This window comes from Coregonus clupeaformis, unplaced genomic scaffold, assembly GCF_020615455.1.
Source record: "Coregonus clupeaformis isolate EN_2021a unplaced genomic scaffold, ASM2061545v1 scaf1195, whole genome shotgun sequence".
In the NCBI taxonomy this organism is placed as follows: Eukaryota; Metazoa; Chordata; class Actinopteri; order Salmoniformes; family Salmonidae; genus Coregonus; species Coregonus clupeaformis.
Genome location: NW_025534649.1, coordinates 1 through 16762, shown reverse-complemented (window position 1 = coordinate 16762; position 16762 = coordinate 1). Strand labels below are relative to the sequence as shown.

Sequence of the window (16762 nt, the reverse complement as noted above, 5' to 3'; positions counted from 1 at the left end):
ATTGATTTTTGCAAGTAGCTAGTTGTCGTTTTTTGGGTGGCAGTAAACAGAATACAAAATAGATTTCTCGCCTTCACATTCAGGTAAGATGAGTCGATCGATCGATGACTCCAAGATGAGAGCAAGCTGCTGTTTGATGGGAGGGGTGGACATACATGATGATGGAGTTGCAACGAAAGGTAGCGGGATATTTGTGATAAAAACCAACCACATTGCATAAATATTATCTCCTTAATAGCTGTAACTGACAACGAAGAATATCAGCACGATATGCAGTGAGTGGCCAAGTTGTTGTTGATGAGATGTTTTTCGCTAAACTCGCTTAAAGTTCAGAAAGGGTCGTGTGGCCCTTCTATCGACTAGCTAGCTTAGCTAACGTTAGCTGCTGGCTAGCTTGCTAATGACAGGACTGCAATACTGTTTGTCTAAGCTGTTTGGTGCATCATTTTACCAGTGCATTTGTTGCTCACTTGTACGGACATGTCATTCATGATTCTCCGAAGTTTGCATGGTGACCTTGCTAACACTGGCTAGCAGTTTTATTGAATGGTTGTTGTGTTGGCAAGTGTGAGCTAGCCATATAGCTAATCTTTCTCTTCTCCGACAGCACTGAAGTGAGTTACTCATGGGTCTATGTAATTCCAGCAAGCTATTAATATAGCTATCTAGTTTTTAGCAGTGTTTGTAATGAGTTAACTCATTTATGGAAATGCAATGCAGTAAGTTACAGCAGCTAAACAACGTCTTAATGCACAGCTAAAGCCTTTGCTTTTGCCCATGTCCAAATTCTGCTGTTATACTGTTTTGTTTTTCCCAGGTTATGAAGCGGGTACGCACGGAGCAGATCCAGTACACTGTATCTCAGTACCTGAAGCGAAGGCAGTATGTGGACACTGAAAGTTCCCTGAAGGGGGCTAAACTGTCCCAGTCCGCAGAGGAGATGGCTGCCAACCTCACAGGTGAGGCTTTGAAGTGGGAGCTGGCTGGTATCTTCTGCAAAGATCTATGACCAAATCAAGTTAAACTAGTATCACAGATGTAATGGGTGAATGATGCCAACCATTTTTTTTGCAGACATGATTCAGCAAATCTCACTTATTGAGAAGCTCAAGCATCATCTCGCAGTTTAGGATGAGTAGTAACAGGTGTTTACTCATGGACATATACCTAATCCTATTAATTGTCTCTTTCTTTGAGCAGTGCAGACAGAGTCGGGGTGTGCAAACATTGTCTCTGCTGCCCCTTGTCAAGCTGACCCACAACAGTACGAGACACAATTTTCCAGACTATGCAATTTTCTCTCAGGTACTTCAAAATTATATAGAGACTGATGATATGTACGCTGCTGTTCCAGTGTCCATACTAGCTTACCACTTAGTATGAAGCAATGTATTGTAAATGCTATGCTAGTTATTGTGGGCATAGGATCGTGGCCTTACTCTTTTATTTATTTTCTCTGGTCCAGAAGCGGCGTTGCCATGGGGCCAGGAAGTGAGCTGCGTCCTGTACCCGCTCTTCGTTTACCTCCACCTGGACATGGTGCGCTGCAGCCTGAAGGGGGCAGTGGACGGCTTCTACAGCCGCTTCCACAGCCTCTTCCTAGGGGACGCCGAGCAGCGCTCCACCGTGGAGCAGCTTCGCAACGTCCTCAGCCAGCAGGATGTCACCACCAACCCCAAGCTCCTGGCCTTCCTCGACCACAAGTACGTGGTGCACCTGACGGAGCCGGCCTACAGTTACTTGTTACGATACCTGCAGAGCGAAGACAACAGTACCCTCTGCAGGGCCCTCAGCACCCACGTCCAAGTAGAGGTCACCTCCTCGCCACGCACCGACTACCAGCTCTATGGGACGACGGGTGCTGGACCTGCCGGGGCCGGGGCCGCAGCCACGGCCCCCAACTCTACCTCCTCGTGGTCAGGCGTGGATGGCCCTGAGGGAGGGGAGGCGGCGGTGGTGGAGGTCCCCACGGGGATCCCGCAGAGCGAGGCGGCCCTGGAGGCGCTGCAGGACTGCATTAAGAAGGTGCGCGAGGGGCCGCCGTCACTCACCACCGTGTGCTTCTACGCCTTCCAGCACACGGAGCAGCTGCTGAACGCAGCGGAGGTGTCGGCCGACAGCAAGCTGCTGGCCGCCGGGTTCGACAGCTCGGCTGTCAAGCTGTGGAGCCTTAGGGCCAGGAAACTGAAGGCCAGGCCACACCGGGCCGACGTGTCGCACATCCGCCTGGCCTGCGACGTGCTGGAAGAGGAGGTGAGAGGATTTTCTTTGGTTAGGATTTTTACAGAAATAGTCAGTTGGTAGATAAATGGCATGGCGGTTGTTGGTATCTCTGCCGACAAGTATGGGAAACTTTTACATATCTAGGCAGTACAATGGCGTTTGCTTTGGAAATGTAAAATGTCAATGGGCTTTTTTCCCCCTTTATTCAGGCAGATGAAGAGGACGGCTCGGGCAGCGAGATCAAGACGCTGCGCGGCCACAGCGGCCCAGTGTTCCGCACGGCCTTCCTGACAGACAGCTCGGGCCTGCTGTCCTGCTCGGAGGACACGTCCATTCGCTACTGGGACCTGGGCAGCTTCACCAACACGGCCCTCTACCAGGGCCATGCCTACCCCGTCTGGGACGTGGACGTCAGCCCCTGCAGCCTCTACTTCGCCAGTGGCTCGCACGACCGCACCGCCCGCCTCTGGACTTTCTCCAGGACCTACCCCCTGAGGCTCTACGCCGGCCACCTAGCGGATGTGGACTGCGTCAAGTTCCACCCCAACTCAAACTACCTGGCCACAGGCTCCACGGATAAAACCGTCCGCCTCTGGAGTACCCAGCAGGGGGCGTCAGTGCGCCTGTTCACAGGCCACCGCGGCCCCGTGTTATCCGTAGCCTTCGCGCCCAATGGGAAGTACCTGGCGTCTGCGGGCGAGGACCAGCGGGTGAAGCTGTGGGACCTGGCCTCAGGTGCTCTGGTCAAGGACCTGAGGGGCCACACGGACAGTGTCACCAGCCTGTCGTTCAGCCCCGACAGCAGCCTGGTGGCCTCCTCCTCCATGGACAATTCAGTCAGGGTGTGGGACATCCGAAACTCCCATGGGGCGACCCACGCGGATGGCTCATCCAGCGAGCTGGTGGGGCTCTACACGGGCAACACCAGCAAAGTTCTCAACGTCCAGTTCATGGCCTGTAACTTGCTCCTGGTGACGGGAACAGCGCAGGAGAAACATGGACAGTAGCCATTTTGTTTTGTCTGGCCTGTCTGTTTGTTTAGTTTAAAAGACTGTTGTGTCTGGAGGGTCTCATCTCAGACATGGTCACCATGGAAACATACATGTTTTCTTCCCTAAGCCAATCACAGAGAGGTTTAATTTCAGGTCAAAAGGTCACTTGCTAAAATTGCCCACTCAATAAGTTGTTTTTGACAAGCGCTCTGAGTAGAATAAGAGATGCTAATCTGAACATACTGCAACAAATGACTTGGTTTTATTTTGATGCTTATATCCACAATTCCAAAATGAGAAGTTACATGTAAGAGGGTAGATTCATAGGAAAGGACATTTGATTTATGGCATTATCACTGAGAACTACCTGATGGGTTCTACTAGTGTTGGTGAAACCATACAGGAGAGGAAGTACAGAACCAACGACGCTAGACGGAGAGGAATATGTTTAAGCAAAAGGCAGTTTATTAAACACAGAGATAGCTGGTATCTGCTCAAGCTACATGCATGGACCCATTTCAGTTGCCTCTTATGGAGACAGTTGAAAAGGGATCAAAAACAGAGTTTTCAGCATTACTTTATACAATGCAACACAAAGGAAGGGGTCCTTCTTCTAGTCCCTTGATTGGTTCCGGAGGCGTAGGAGGCGGGTCTGCTCTGTCCAGAGTAGAAGCCACATTTTGTGCACGGCAGAGTCCTCTGCCCTAGGCACCCGACCAGTAGAAAGAAGTGCAGTTTGTGTGTGTGCGTAACTCGTGAGGCATGAGGATGAGTGTGCGTATGCATGGAGATGTGTGTGTGAATGTGTGTATGTTCTCAAAGGAAAGTCTCGTGGGGAGCAACCAGATTGTGGCCTGTGGCGTGGGTGTTGTCCTTGAGAAGATATTGGCTCTGTCCATTGTTCTTGCATAGGAACAGCATTGATTGAAAACAAGCTCCTAACATTAAAATGGGTCATGCACAAGATTTTAGTCAGACCAAGCTATAACATTTTAATATTTACTACGACACTAGTGAGACCTCAACTTTTCAGGCTTCCCAAATGTTTCCAATAAATTCCCATCAAAGTAGAATTTCCATGTAGAATGTTAGCTTGGCATGATTCCAGATGAGGATTGCATTTATGGTCTAGTGCCTTGATGGTCAACACCTGTTTTATTCGGGCACGCACAATATTCACATTGATCTAAGAAAGCACTTAAAAATGGGTCTCTGGCTATTCAATTATTTTAGTTGTTTAAAATCAGCATCTCCCCAGAATGTGTCCTCCATACAGTTGTTAAACGTCATCACCGCTAACTGAGAATGTTATGTTATGAAATGCTGAACTGCGACCAATATGAGAGTAATCACAGGAAAAGAATGACAGGTGTACTTTGTTTCTTACCATTCTGTTAGTGGCATTATTTGTAATATGCTGAGAAGTATAAATATATTTTTGTAATATCTGACTGGCTGTACCTGTTTTTTCTTTGTGGGTGAAAATGAATTGATAAAGTTAAGAGAAAGATTTGGACTTTGGACTGTTTGTATTGCTTCATATCTATAATGGTAAAGATAAAACAAATGGATACTCTTGTCAGTTGACATACATTTTATGTTCATATCAGCCTTTTATTTATAAACGATTGTTTCTTTTTAAATTGCCTTTTAATAACATCATGGGATCAACCATTTCTCCACAAATTGTTCATGATCGTTATGATCTAAAACTTGATCTTGTGCTGTTCCACTTCAAATATGCATAACATGTTAGCAGTGATGACAAATCTGTCACTACCTAAAACCTGACATTCCAGAACACATTCTATAGTGAACTCCCATATCAGAGAGGGAGCGGTAACAACCAGTTGGGCAGGGAAAGTGGGCGAGGTCAGGTGTGTTGCCGTGGTAGAGGACAAACCAGTTTATGTCTGGAGGGCGTGTACCTATCTACCCACCTGCTTGACAAGCTTGTCACTCCGTCTAAACCACATACACGTCAAAGACACAGGACGGGCAAAAACACTAACGCCCCTCTCTCCCCGTCTCTGTCACTGCTCACAAACAAGGGACACCTCTCCCACACAGACACAGTCCTCCATCTCTCCCTAGTTTTCCCCTTAGTCTGAGCCCTCAAGATGTCCACCAAGTCGATCAGCACCCAAGCGGATGGGAAGACGTTTGAGCAGCTGAGGCAGGAGTGTCTACAGAAGAAGAAACTGTTTGAGGACCCAGACTTCCCTGCCTGCGACTCATCCCTCTACTACAGCCAGAGCGTGCCCATCACCTTTGAATGGAAGAGACCTGGGGTATGTAAAGCTACAGTACAAATGGTCTACTCCGAGTGAGCTAATGTGACTGAAAGAATACAGTAATTACAGTGGTAATTACAGTGTAATTAGAACATTTGTAGTTGATCGTTGAGAATGAATGGCCTGGATGGGGTCTCTGTTGAGTAGGTAGGTAGATTGAGCTCATTTGTTCTGAAGGCAAGACAATATGCAGTGTTAAAGTATAGAAGACTATAGTCCTTATATTTACCTTATTCGGATTACATCAAACCTCAAGACCTGGCCAGTTCTATCTGTTGATGACGAGCTTTTATCCAACCATCACTTTAAAACCAGTTCTGCAAGAAAGGAATACTTTTATCTGGCTAATATTTAATGCCCTTTCTGCAGTGTTCATATCTTGAAACTTTAAAGTGTCCTGCACATAAATTAAGCCGGAGATACTGTACATGCCCGTCTCACATGAAGGGCACAGTCTTCTGGAATGTAGCCTTGAAGCATGCATTGAATGTTTTCTCTCTGTGTTGACTTTGCTGGGAGTGGTGGTTGACAGGTTATGTGCTCAGAGAGGTTAGCTAATCTTAAGAGCTTACGCTAACCAGTTTTCACTCATTGTATATCCACAGCAACATTCACACTGTGCATTTCAATACATAACGCTGACCACACACTTTGCCGTTGAGATTGAGTGCCTTGCCAAGATTGATACTGCAATGTGTAACTATTAAGATCTGTGATCAACTATTCAAACTAGCATACCTCAAACCTCCAAGAAAACCCTGTAACTGATCCTTAAGCATTTCTCTCTTGGGTGATCCTTGTGAATGAATACCTGTACCGCCTCTCTGTGTTTCTGCGTTCCAGTGACTGGGGACTTTGACTGATTAAGACACCAGGAATGTGAACACACCTACCCGAGGCGGCAGAGTCCCTCCTAACCCCCTCTCCATTAAAAGCTGTTTCTCCACTGTCACTAAGCCTCATACACCTGCTCCTATTCTTTTACAGGAGCTCTGTGAGAATCCCGAATTCATAGTCGGTGGGGCTGACAGGACAGACATATGCCAAGGAGCGCTAGGTTAGTTCACATAGTACTTCTTAAATGATACGAATCGTATATATCATACATCGATATCCAAACACTAGAAATGACAGTGAGATATTTGTCTGGGGACCACAAGAAAGCAGCTTGCGGGCCTGATGTGGCCCGCTGGCCTTGAGTTTAAGACTTTGATTCTATAGCATTACATAAGACTGCTAAGATTGGGGGTTATATCTATGGCTTTCAGTGTGTAGGTCCTGACTCATCACCTCTCTCTCTCTGTCACCCAGGGGACTGCTGGCTCCTGGCAGCCATTGCTTCTCTGACCCTCCATAAGGAGACCCTGGCCAGAGTGGTGCCCAATGACCAGGGCTTTGACCACCGCTATGCTGGCATCTTCCACTTCCAGGTAGACTCACTCACTACACAGCTATCAACTGCGCATCACATTTATTGACATAATATAGCGTTTAATCTGTATGACAATATTACATTATTTACAGAATGTTTGAGTCTTAAATTTTCATTGTTACATAGTATTTACTCTATTGACATCAGTGATTACACAATTATTTAGTTAGGAAGTAATCCGTAAGTATAGTCTGACATGTCTCTCTCCTCCAGTTCTGGCAGCACAACAGATGGCTGGACGTGGTGGTGGATGACCGACTGCCTGCTGTGAGGAACCGCCTGGTGCTGCTCCACTCTGCATCCAACAACGAGTTTTGGAGCGCATTGCTGGAGAAGGCCTATGCCAAGTATGTGTAACTTGTAAACTTTGAAAAGTACAGGTATAACATTTATGCAAACTAAAATAAGTGTTTTGTACAACTGTTGACGTTTGTTATCGTCACGTTTGCTTGATAGTGTGTAGTTCATGTAAAACATGAGTATTGGATGATTGTAACCAATTTTTCACCAAATGCATGCAGACCACTCTGCAAAGCTTGGGTTAATTTTCAAATGCCTGCTATTTGACACCCATTATATCCCTAGTTAACCCATTCCATCCCATTCCTTGTCCTGTCAGGTTGAACGGGAGCTATGAGTCCCTGAAGGGAGGCTCTACCCTGGAGGCCATGGAGGACTTCACTGGCGGCGTGGGGGAGACATACGAAACCAAAAGCGCTCCAACCGACCTCTTCAACATCATAAAGAAGGCCCACGACAGAGGCTCAATGATGGGCTGCTCTATCGACGTAAGGGCCTCCTAAACCAGTTTCAATGGAAGACCATTATACATGGGGTCCTTAGACACCAGGTCCTGTATTTCCAAAGCGTCTCAGGATAGGAGTGCTGGTCAGATATAGGATCAGTTTTTGTCTTTTAGATCACAATGAATAAGATAATATAGACAGGATGGACCTGATCCTAGATCCGCACTCCTACTACTATGAGACACTTTGTCAATACGGGTCCAGGTCTGAGAAACATAGTCCTGGTCTTTGGTGACTGATAAAGATAGTTTTTTTTCTCTCTCCAGATCACCAGCTCTGCTGAGTCAGAGGCCCAGACAGCTTCAGGACTGGTGAAGGGACATGCCTACTCCATCACAGGCCTTGAGGAAGTCAACTACGGAGGAAAAAAGATCAAGCTGATCCGGATCAGGAACCCTTGGGGACAGGTGGAATGGAACGGTGCCTGGAGTGACGAGTGAGTCCAGTTCATTTCCATCAGGTGTTGCTGAGATGAGTAGGAATAAAAACCAGCATACACTATGCACTATGAGAGAGTGGTTGTTCTGTTATCTGTTTTCTCTCTCACAGGTCTAGGGAGTGGAATGTAATCGACAGTTCTGAGAAAAAACGCATTCTTCAGAACTCCATGGATGATGGTGAATTCTGGTTAGTAACAACAGTGATTTTAATAGTTTTACATATGGCAAAGTTTCCCGCATGTTGTTGGCATGTTCAACAGCAATGTGCTTTCCAGTGGCCCTGAACAGTTACCAGACAAGGTCTGGGGACCACTCCTGTATACAGTGAAGACTTTTCTGAATCAAAATGGTTGCTTGTTTCAGGATGGAGTTTGAGGACTTCAAGGCCAACTACGACAAGATAGAGATCTGCAACCTGACGCCGGACTCTCTGACGGACGACAGCAAACGGAAGTGGGAGGTGAACATGTTCGAGGGCAATTGGATCCGTGGCTCCACCGCAGGCGGCTGCAGGAACTTCATAGGTGAGAGGACAAGGTTGCAGACAGAAATGTAATAAATAGACTTGACTTGATTCCCTATTCTACATGAGAGATTAACATACAGTACCAGTCAAAAGTTTGGACACACCTACTCATTCCAGGGTTTTTCTTTATTTTTTTTACTATTTTCTACATTGTAGAATAATAGTGAAGACATAAAAACTATGAAATACCACATATGGAATCATGTAGTAACCAAAGAAGTGTTAAACAAATCAAAATATATTTTATATTTATATTTGAGATTCTTCAAATATATATTGACAGCTTTGCACACTCTTGGCATTCTCTCAACCAGCTTCACATGGAATGCTTTTTCAACAATCTTGAAGGAGTTCCCACATATGCTGAGCACTTGTTGGCTACTTTTCCTTCACTCTGCCGTCCAACTCATCCCAAACCATCTCAATTGGGTTGAGGTTGGGGGATTGTGGAGGCCACGTCATCTGATGCAGCACTCCATCACTCTCCTTCTTGGTAAAATAGCCCTTACACAGCCTGGTCCTGTTGAAAAACAAATGATAAGGCCAAACCAGATGGGATGGCGTATTGCTGCAGAATGCTGTGGAAGCCATGCTGGTTAAGTGTGCCTTGAATTCTAAATAAATCACAGACAGTGTCACCAGCAAAGCACCCCCACACCATAACACCTCCTCCTCCATGCTTTACGGTGGGAACTACACATGCGGAGATCATCCGTTCACCCACACGTGTCTCACAAAGACACGGCGGTTGGAACCAAAAATCTCAAATTTGGACTTCAGACCAAAGGACAAATTTCCACCAGTCTAATGTCCATTGCTCGTGTTTCTTGGCCCAAGCAGGTCTCTTCTTCTTATTGGTGTCCTTTAGTAGTGGTTTCTTAGCAGCAATTCGACCATGAAGGCCTGATTCACACAGTCTCCTCTGAACAGTTGATGTTGAGATGTGTCTATGACTTGAACTCTGAAGCATTTATTTGGCCTGCAATTTCTGAGGCTGGTAACTCTAATGAACTTATCCTCTGCAGCAGAGGTAACTCTGGGTCTTCCGTTCCTGTGGCGGTCCTCATGAGAGCCAGTTGATGGTTTTAGGGACTACACTTGAAGAAACTTTCAAAGTTCTTGAAATTATCTGTATTGACTGACCTTCATGTCTTAAAGTAATGATGGACTGTAATTTCTCTTTGCTTATTTGAGCTGTTCTTGCCATAATATGGACTTGGTCTTTTACCAAATAGGGCTATCTTCTGTATACCCCCCCTACCTTGTCACAACACAACTGATTGGCTCAAACGTATTAAGAAGGAAAGAAATTCCACCAATTAACTTTTAAGAAGGCACACCTGTTAATTGAAATGCATTCAAGGTGACTACCTCATGAAGCTAGTTGAGAGAATGCCAAGAGTGTGCAAAGCTGTCATCAAGGCAAAGGGTGGCTATTTGAAGAATCTCAAATCTCAAATATATTTTGATTTGTTTAACACTTTTTTGTTTAACACATGATTCCATATGTGTTGTTGCATAGTTTTGATGTCTTCACTATTATTCTACAATGTAGAAAATAGTAAAAATAAAGAAAAACCCTTGAATGAGTAGGTGTGTCCAAACTTTTGACTGGTAATGTATATGTTCTACACAATACATTATTATCTGAACGTCTATCTGAGCTTTGTAATGTGACAGTCAGTTTGGGTCATACAAAGTTTGATGACCCATATAAAAAAGGAATGCCAATTGTATCTTTATGATGAATCCACTGTGCCAGAAGGGGCCAACCCTGATTCTGGAGTGCCAGATAGGCTTTTGTTCCAGCCCAGCAATAAAATAAACATTTAAACCTGTTTTCCCCAGATACATTTTGGACCAACCCTCAGTTCAAGCTGACCCTGGTGCATGCTGACGATGATAATGACAAGTGCAGCGTGGTCATCGCTCTGATGCAGAAGAACCGCCGCGCGCTGAGGAAAGAGGGACTGGACCTGCAAACCATTGGCTTTGCTCTTTACGAGGTTAGAGAGACTACAGGCAAAGAGACCATATGCACAAACAATAGGAATACATTGGTTTTCAATTTCCTAGTACATGCTACCTATAGTTATTGCGGTTAATCACAAAGTTCCTCATTCAAATTTGAAGGGTATCTAAAAACATGTCCCTCCCTCTCTCTTCTCACTCAGGCCCCTGCAGATGAGGACCACCTAGGTAAAGACTTCTTCCGTTACAATGGGTCCAAGGCTCGCAGTAAGACCTACATCAACGTGAGGGAGATCTCTGAGCGCTTCACCTTGCCCCCAGGGAACTACCTGCTGGTGCCCACCACCTTCCAGCCCCACGACGAGGCCGACTTCCTCATACGCATCTTCTCTGAGAAGGCAGCTGGAACCATGTATGATATTTCCGTTTGGAGTATTGTCTGTGAATCAGTATTAGTTTCAAGTAGATAGTTGATTAAGAGAAAGGTTGAATGAAAGCCCTCAATGGCTGTAGGCAATCGACATAAGATTTGTTTGGCTTTTAATATTGCATGTAGCCTAAACTGTCATTCCATGTAAGATTTGCTGTGATAGAAAGCTAATCACAGGATGTTGTCATCAACAGGGAGATGGGAAACACAGTAGATGCTCATCTGCCAGATGTAAGTACTCTGCCATTGAATACCACAAAACTGCAATGCTGAGATGCTCTTTACTTCGTGTTGATGATGTGTTTGTGATGTGTCTCTCAGCCCCCAATGCCCAGTCTACCAGAGGAGGAGACGGATGAGGAGAAGGGACTGAGGAGGCTGTTTGAAAATATTGCTGGTTCGGTAAGAAAGTCTGAATATTATAAGACATTAGGAAGAGTAGAGGTGTTTCTGTTAAACTGCCAATGTCACTGATTCAGATACCATAAGCATGTCGAAGGAATGTCGTATCCTCTGGCCATAAGACTGTTAAATGGCTAACAACTACTGCTCTCTCTCTCCACACAGACTCTGACACACACACCTTCACTGTCACTCTTATTCACGTGCACACACACATACACACACTCGCATACAGCCTCACTCACACACTCATTACTGATGCCACACACTTACACCCACACACCCCCTCACACCTACGTCGCTGCTAAAGTAATGATTGATTAGATCTATTTCTACCATTCATTACGCTGCGGTTAATTGATTATTGATTTCCATTAGTATCTATCTATTTATGCTACTGGTCACTATGATTCCTGTTTACATGTATATATTACCATTAGTACTGTATATTACCAGAAGTATTTATATATTCCTACTACCAGTCACTTTTTGTGTATAAACCCTGCACACTGTCACTGACCTGAAAGGGCTCTCAATGTAAGAATTTCACTGTACTGTTTTACACCTGTTGTTTCCTGTGCATGTGGTGAATAAACGTTGAAACGTGTGCGCCCCCTATTGGTCATAACCAGAATGTCATGTTTTGTCTATTTCGCCTTCTCACTAGGACCAGGCCATCTCTGCCAATGAGCTTCAGCAGATGTTGAATGGAGTACTGAGCAGGAGTAAGCAGCCCTCCTCTTTACGCTTTGAACACACCGACTGCGTCATTTGCGTTTTGGTACACCAGAAGTACATTCATTTCCAATGGAACGCTGCATTTGCCTTGCAGCATTGCGTTGCAGAGGCAGTTGCAATGCGTTCTGTGTGGTGCGTACGTTGGATTTATCGAACGTATGTGTAAAACTGTGCGTAAACGGGTTGACAGAAATGGTAGCAGAAGGTGAATGTTGAACTTTTGTTGCACACATATCTATGATGCTGCATACTATTTTGCCCAATGACGCAGTCGGTGTGTTCAAAGCGTAAAAGTCACATCCATTGTGTTTCGCTACAACTCAGATGTTAGCGTGAAGAGCAATTCAACAAATGTCATTTGAATACAAATCCACACGCACATTGTTTGACTCTTTAAATTAGAAAAACGTTCACACTGGGTCTGTGAGGTTATACTATCATGGATTACAGATGTTATAATGTTATGCTTATTTTGTTATGATGTTCCTCTCTTTTCCTTCAGGGAGAGAAATCAAGTTTAACGGTCTCAGTCTCAACACCTGCCACAGCATCATCAACCTGATGGATGTATCCTTCACCTTTCCTAAACGCCTATAATGAGGCTTTGGAAAATGCATTACTGTGATCAATATTGATTTTATGCTTTTAGAATATACACTATATATACAAATGTATGTGGACACTCCTTCAAATTAGGGGATTTGGCTATTTCAGCCTCACCTGTTGCTGACGAGTGTATAAAATCAAGCAGACAGCCATGCAATCTCCATACACAAGCATTGGAAGTAGAATGGCCTTACTGAAGAGCTCAGTGACTTTCAACGTGGCACTGTCATAGGATGCCACCTTTCCAACAAGTCAGTTCGTCAAATTTCTGCCCTGCTAGAGCTGCCTCGGTGAACTGTAAGTGCTGTTATTGTGAAGTGGAAACGTCTAGGAGCAACAACGGCTCAGCCGCGAAGTGGTAGGCCACACAAGCTCACAGAACGGGACCCCGTGTGCTGAAGTGCGTAAAGATTGTCTGTCCTCGGTTGCAGCACTCACTACTGAGTTCCAAACTGCCTCTGGAAGCAACGTCAGCACAATAACTGTTTGTCTGGAGTTTAATTAAATGGGCTTCCATGGCTGAGCAGCCGCACACAAGCCTAAGATCACCAATCGCAATGCCAAACGTCGGCTGGAGTGGTGTAAAACTCACCGTCATTGGACTCTGGAGCAGTGGAAACGCGTTTTCTGCAGTGATTACATTTACATTTACATCATTTAGCAGACGCTCTTATTCAGAGCGACTTACAAATTGGTGCATTCACCTTATAGCCAGTGGGATAACCACTTTACAACATTTGTTTTTTATTTTTATTTAATTTGTAATAGTTTTATTTATCTCAAATTTTGTTATTTCAAAATTTTTATTATGTTTTTAATTTTCATTTGTTTTATATATATATATATATATATTGCTGTTGTTTTTTTATTTTTTTTATTTTTATTTTTTCTGTGTTTATTTTTATTTAATTTTTTTTTTTTTGGAAAGAGGTAGAAGGATTACTTTTATACTATCCCAGGTATTCCTTAAAGAGGTAGGGTTTCAAGTGTCTCCGGAAGGTGGTCAGTGACTCCGCAGTCCTGGCGTCGTGAGGGAGCTTGTTCCACCATTGGGGTGCCAGAGCAGCGAACAGTTTTGACTGGGCTGAGCGGGAACTGTGCTTCCGCAGAGGTAGGGGGACCAGCAGGCCAGAGGTGGAAGAACGCAATGCCCTTGTTTGGGTGTAGGGACTGATCAGAGCCTGAAGGTAAGGAGGTGCTGTTGCCGTGATGAATCACACTTCACTATCTGGCAGTCCAACAGACGAATCTGGGTTTGGCGGGTGCCAGGAGAACGCTACCTGCCCGAATGCATAGTGCCAACTGTCAAGTTTTTTGTGGAGGAGGAATAATGGTCTGTGGCTGTTTTTCATGGTTCGGGCTAGGCCCTTTAGTTCCAGTGAAGGGAAATCTTAACACTACAGCCTACAATGACATTCTAGACGATTCTGTGCTTCCAACCTTGCTTCAACAGTTTGGGGAAGGCCCTTTGCTGTTTCAGCATGACAATGCCCTGTGCACAAAGCGAGGTCCATACAGAAATGGTTTGTTGAGATCAGTGTGAAAGAACTTGACTGGCCTGCACAGAGCCCTGACATCAACCCCATCAAACACCTTTGAGATGAATTGGAACGCCGACTGCGAGCCAGGCCTAATCGCCCTACATCAGTGCCCGACCTCACTAATGCTGAATGTAGCTGAATGGAAGCAAGTCCCCGCAGCAATGTTCCAACATCTAGTGGAAAGCCTTCCCAGAAGAGTGGAGGCTGTTAATACAGCAGAGGGGGGACCAACTCCATATTAATGCCCATGATTTTGGAATGAGATGTTTGAAGAGCAGGTGTCCACATACTTTTGGTCATGTAGGTTATTTGCCTTGACAGATCAATCCAGGTTGACAATTCAGGGCAGCTTGAGTTTCAGGAGTTCAAGGTCTTCTGGGAAAAGATGAAGAAATGGATTGTAAGTACAGCATGACTACGTGTTACTGTCAGTTACAATAACATATACATTGTTATACAATAGCCTATGGTGGCAATTCAATATTGAACATGTGTGTAGAGTGGAAGTGATAACGATGACTATGGTGTTTGTTGCAGATGCTCTTCATCTCTTATGACACAGACCGGTCAGGGAAGATGTCCTCCTATGAACTCCGCATAGCCCTCAAAGCAGCAGGTGAGAGACTACCGCGTGGTACATAAGGTTAGCATAGAATGCCAGCATATAACATAATATCTCAATGGTAGAATGCTAGTGTTGAATCCTGTCTTTGATCTTGAAGGTCTCTTTCTCGGCGAGTACTCCCAGGCTTTCTCAAGAAGACATTTCAGGGGCTCATAAAGACAAAGGTGTAACTTCAGTGTGAATCAGAGCCTAACTAATAACATTGTCTCCACCATCCAAGGCATGCATCTGAACACTAAACTCCTCCAGCTGCTTGGCTTGAGGTACGCTGATGATAACTACGACATCGACTTTGATGACTACCTCACCTGCATCGTCCGCCTGGAAAATATGTTCAGTGAGTACAAAGGGACTTTATGGGATGTAGCTGTTCAAATAACTTGGATTTTCATGGAGAAATCGTGAAACAAGTAAACACTCAGAGATGTTAAATGTTTTCTAGTTGTTGGACATACCCAAAAATGTTGTTGACCCCAAAAATGCATTTGTCCTGCCCCAGGGGTTTTCCAAGCATTGGACAAAAGCAAGAAAGGCGAGGTCAATATGAACATGCTGCAGGTATAGTAAACATTGTATAATATAACATGAACATTACATTTTGTATAATGTGTATATGTTTCCACTGTAAAGTCCATCCGGTGTAATGTGCCCACCAAGACATGATTTGCTGTTGATTGTGAAATTACTTTTGTCTTTTCAGTTCCTCCTTCTTTCCATGAACGTCTGAAGAGGATCCAGCAGAAGAACAAAGTAAAATAAAGGGCTTGGGATGCAATATGTGTTGCTTGCAAATACACTAATCTCGAGTCGTTCCCGCTGGGAACGAGGTTAGCGAATACATTAGTTATAATCCATGCGTAAAACATATGCTATATAGCTATGTTTTAATGTATGCCTTTGTCTCTCTTGAATTCACTCTTTTGTTTTAAAACGAAACAGACAGTTTGGATCGTATGCCCCTTGTATTTGACAACCAGGGGAATTTGTGTTAAATTCTGTTTACAGAGTTGCTCCAATAATAAATAATGCACTGATAAAGTTAAAAGTTTCATCATTTTGACACCCTGTATCAGTTGATTTCTCAGTTTGGATGAAACAAAATTAAAATATGTTTTGAAAGTGTAATATGCAGTGCATTCAGAGATGTTACGTTACAGCCTTATTCTAAAATGGATTAAATTGTTTTTTCCCCCTCAATCTACACATAATACCCCATAATGACAAAGCAAAAACAGCTTTTTCTAAATGTTTGCAAATGTATTAAATACAAAACTGAAATATTACATTTACATAAGTATTCAGACCCTTCCCTCAGTACTTTGTTGAAGCACATTTGGCAGCGATTACAGCCTTGAGTCTTCTTGGATATGACGCTACAAGCTTGGCACACCTGTATTTGGGGAGTTTCTCCCATTCTTCTCTGCATATCCTCTCAAGCTCTGTCAGGTTGGATGGGGAGAGTCACTGCACAGCTATTTTCTGGTCTCTCCAGAGATGTTAGATCGGGTTAAAGTCCGGCCTCTGGCTGGGCCACTCATGGACATTCAGAGACTTGTCCCGAAGCCACTTCTGCGTTGTCTTGGCTGTCTGCTTAGGGTCGTTGTCCTGCTGGAAGGTGAACCGTTGCCCCAGTCTGCAGTCCTGAGCGCTCTGGAGCAGATTTTCATCAATATTCTCTCTGTACTTTGCTCCGTTCATCTTTCCCCTCGATCCTGACTAGTCCCAGTCCCTGCCGC

General features: G+C 44.6%; 2 protein-coding genes across 3 annotated transcripts; both read left to right on the top strand.

Moving 5' to 3' along the window:
* Positions 1-102: 102 nt before the first annotated feature.
* Positions 103-3672, top strand: LOC123481003 (TAF5-like RNA polymerase II p300/CBP-associated factor-associated factor 65 kDa subunit 5L). Of its 2 annotated transcripts, none has more exons than XM_045217717.1 (5): positions 103-179; positions 818-959; positions 1201-1305; positions 1466-2253; positions 2433-3672. In XM_045217717.1, exons 1-5 carry the CDS (start codon positions 156-158, stop codon positions 3228-3230), a joined length of 1857 nt encoding a protein of 618 aa, XP_045073652.1. In that variant the 5' UTR covers positions 103-155; the 3' UTR covers positions 3231-3672. The 2 variants fall into 2 exon arrangements, with proteins under 2 accessions (XP_045073652.1, XP_045073653.1); XM_045217718.1 differs by having other exon boundaries at positions 138-275.
* A 1398-nt stretch (positions 3673-5070) lies between these two features.
* LOC121561303 (calpain-9) lies at positions 5071-16071 on the top strand. The gene is made up of 19 exons (XM_041873895.2): positions 5071-5506; positions 6497-6566; positions 6821-6939; positions 7155-7288; positions 7561-7729; positions 8014-8183; positions 8297-8374; positions 8551-8711; positions 10562-10719; positions 10888-11096; positions 11309-11345; positions 11436-11516; positions 12184-12241; positions 12757-12821; positions 14733-14801; positions 14939-15017; positions 15247-15363; positions 15526-15584; positions 15727-16071. The coding sequence occupies exons 1-19, from the start codon at positions 5336-5338 to the stop codon at positions 15751-15753; spliced, it is 2031 nt and encodes a 676-aa protein (XP_041729829.2). The 5' UTR covers positions 5071-5335; the 3' UTR covers positions 15754-16071.
* The last annotated feature ends 691 nt before the right edge of the window (positions 16072-16762 follow it).

Excerpts from the sequence above, each read along its gene's own strand:
- LOC121561303 (XM_041873895.2), top strand. The coding sequence starts at position 5,336 with ATGTCCACCAAGTCGATCAGCACCCAAGCGGATGGGAAGACGTTTGAG. Across the intron at positions 8,184-8,296 it reads AACGGTGCCTGGAGTGACGA|GTCTAGGGAGTGGAATGTAA; the intron begins GTGAGTCCAGTT and ends TCTCTCTCACAG. Across the intron at positions 12,822-14,732 it reads GCATCATCAACCTGATGGAT|GTTGACAATTCAGGGCAGCT; the intron begins GTATCCTTCACC and ends AGATCAATCCAG.
- LOC123481003 (XM_045217717.1), top strand. The coding sequence starts at position 156 with ATGATGATGGAGTTGCAACGAAAG. Across the intron at positions 1,306-1,465 it reads ACTATGCAATTTTCTCTCAG|AAGCGGCGTTGCCATGGGGC; the intron begins GTACTTCAAAAT and ends TCTCTGGTCCAG. Across the intron at positions 2,254-2,432 it reads GCGACGTGCTGGAAGAGGAG|GCAGATGAAGAGGACGGCTC; the intron begins GTGAGAGGATTT and ends CCCTTTATTCAG.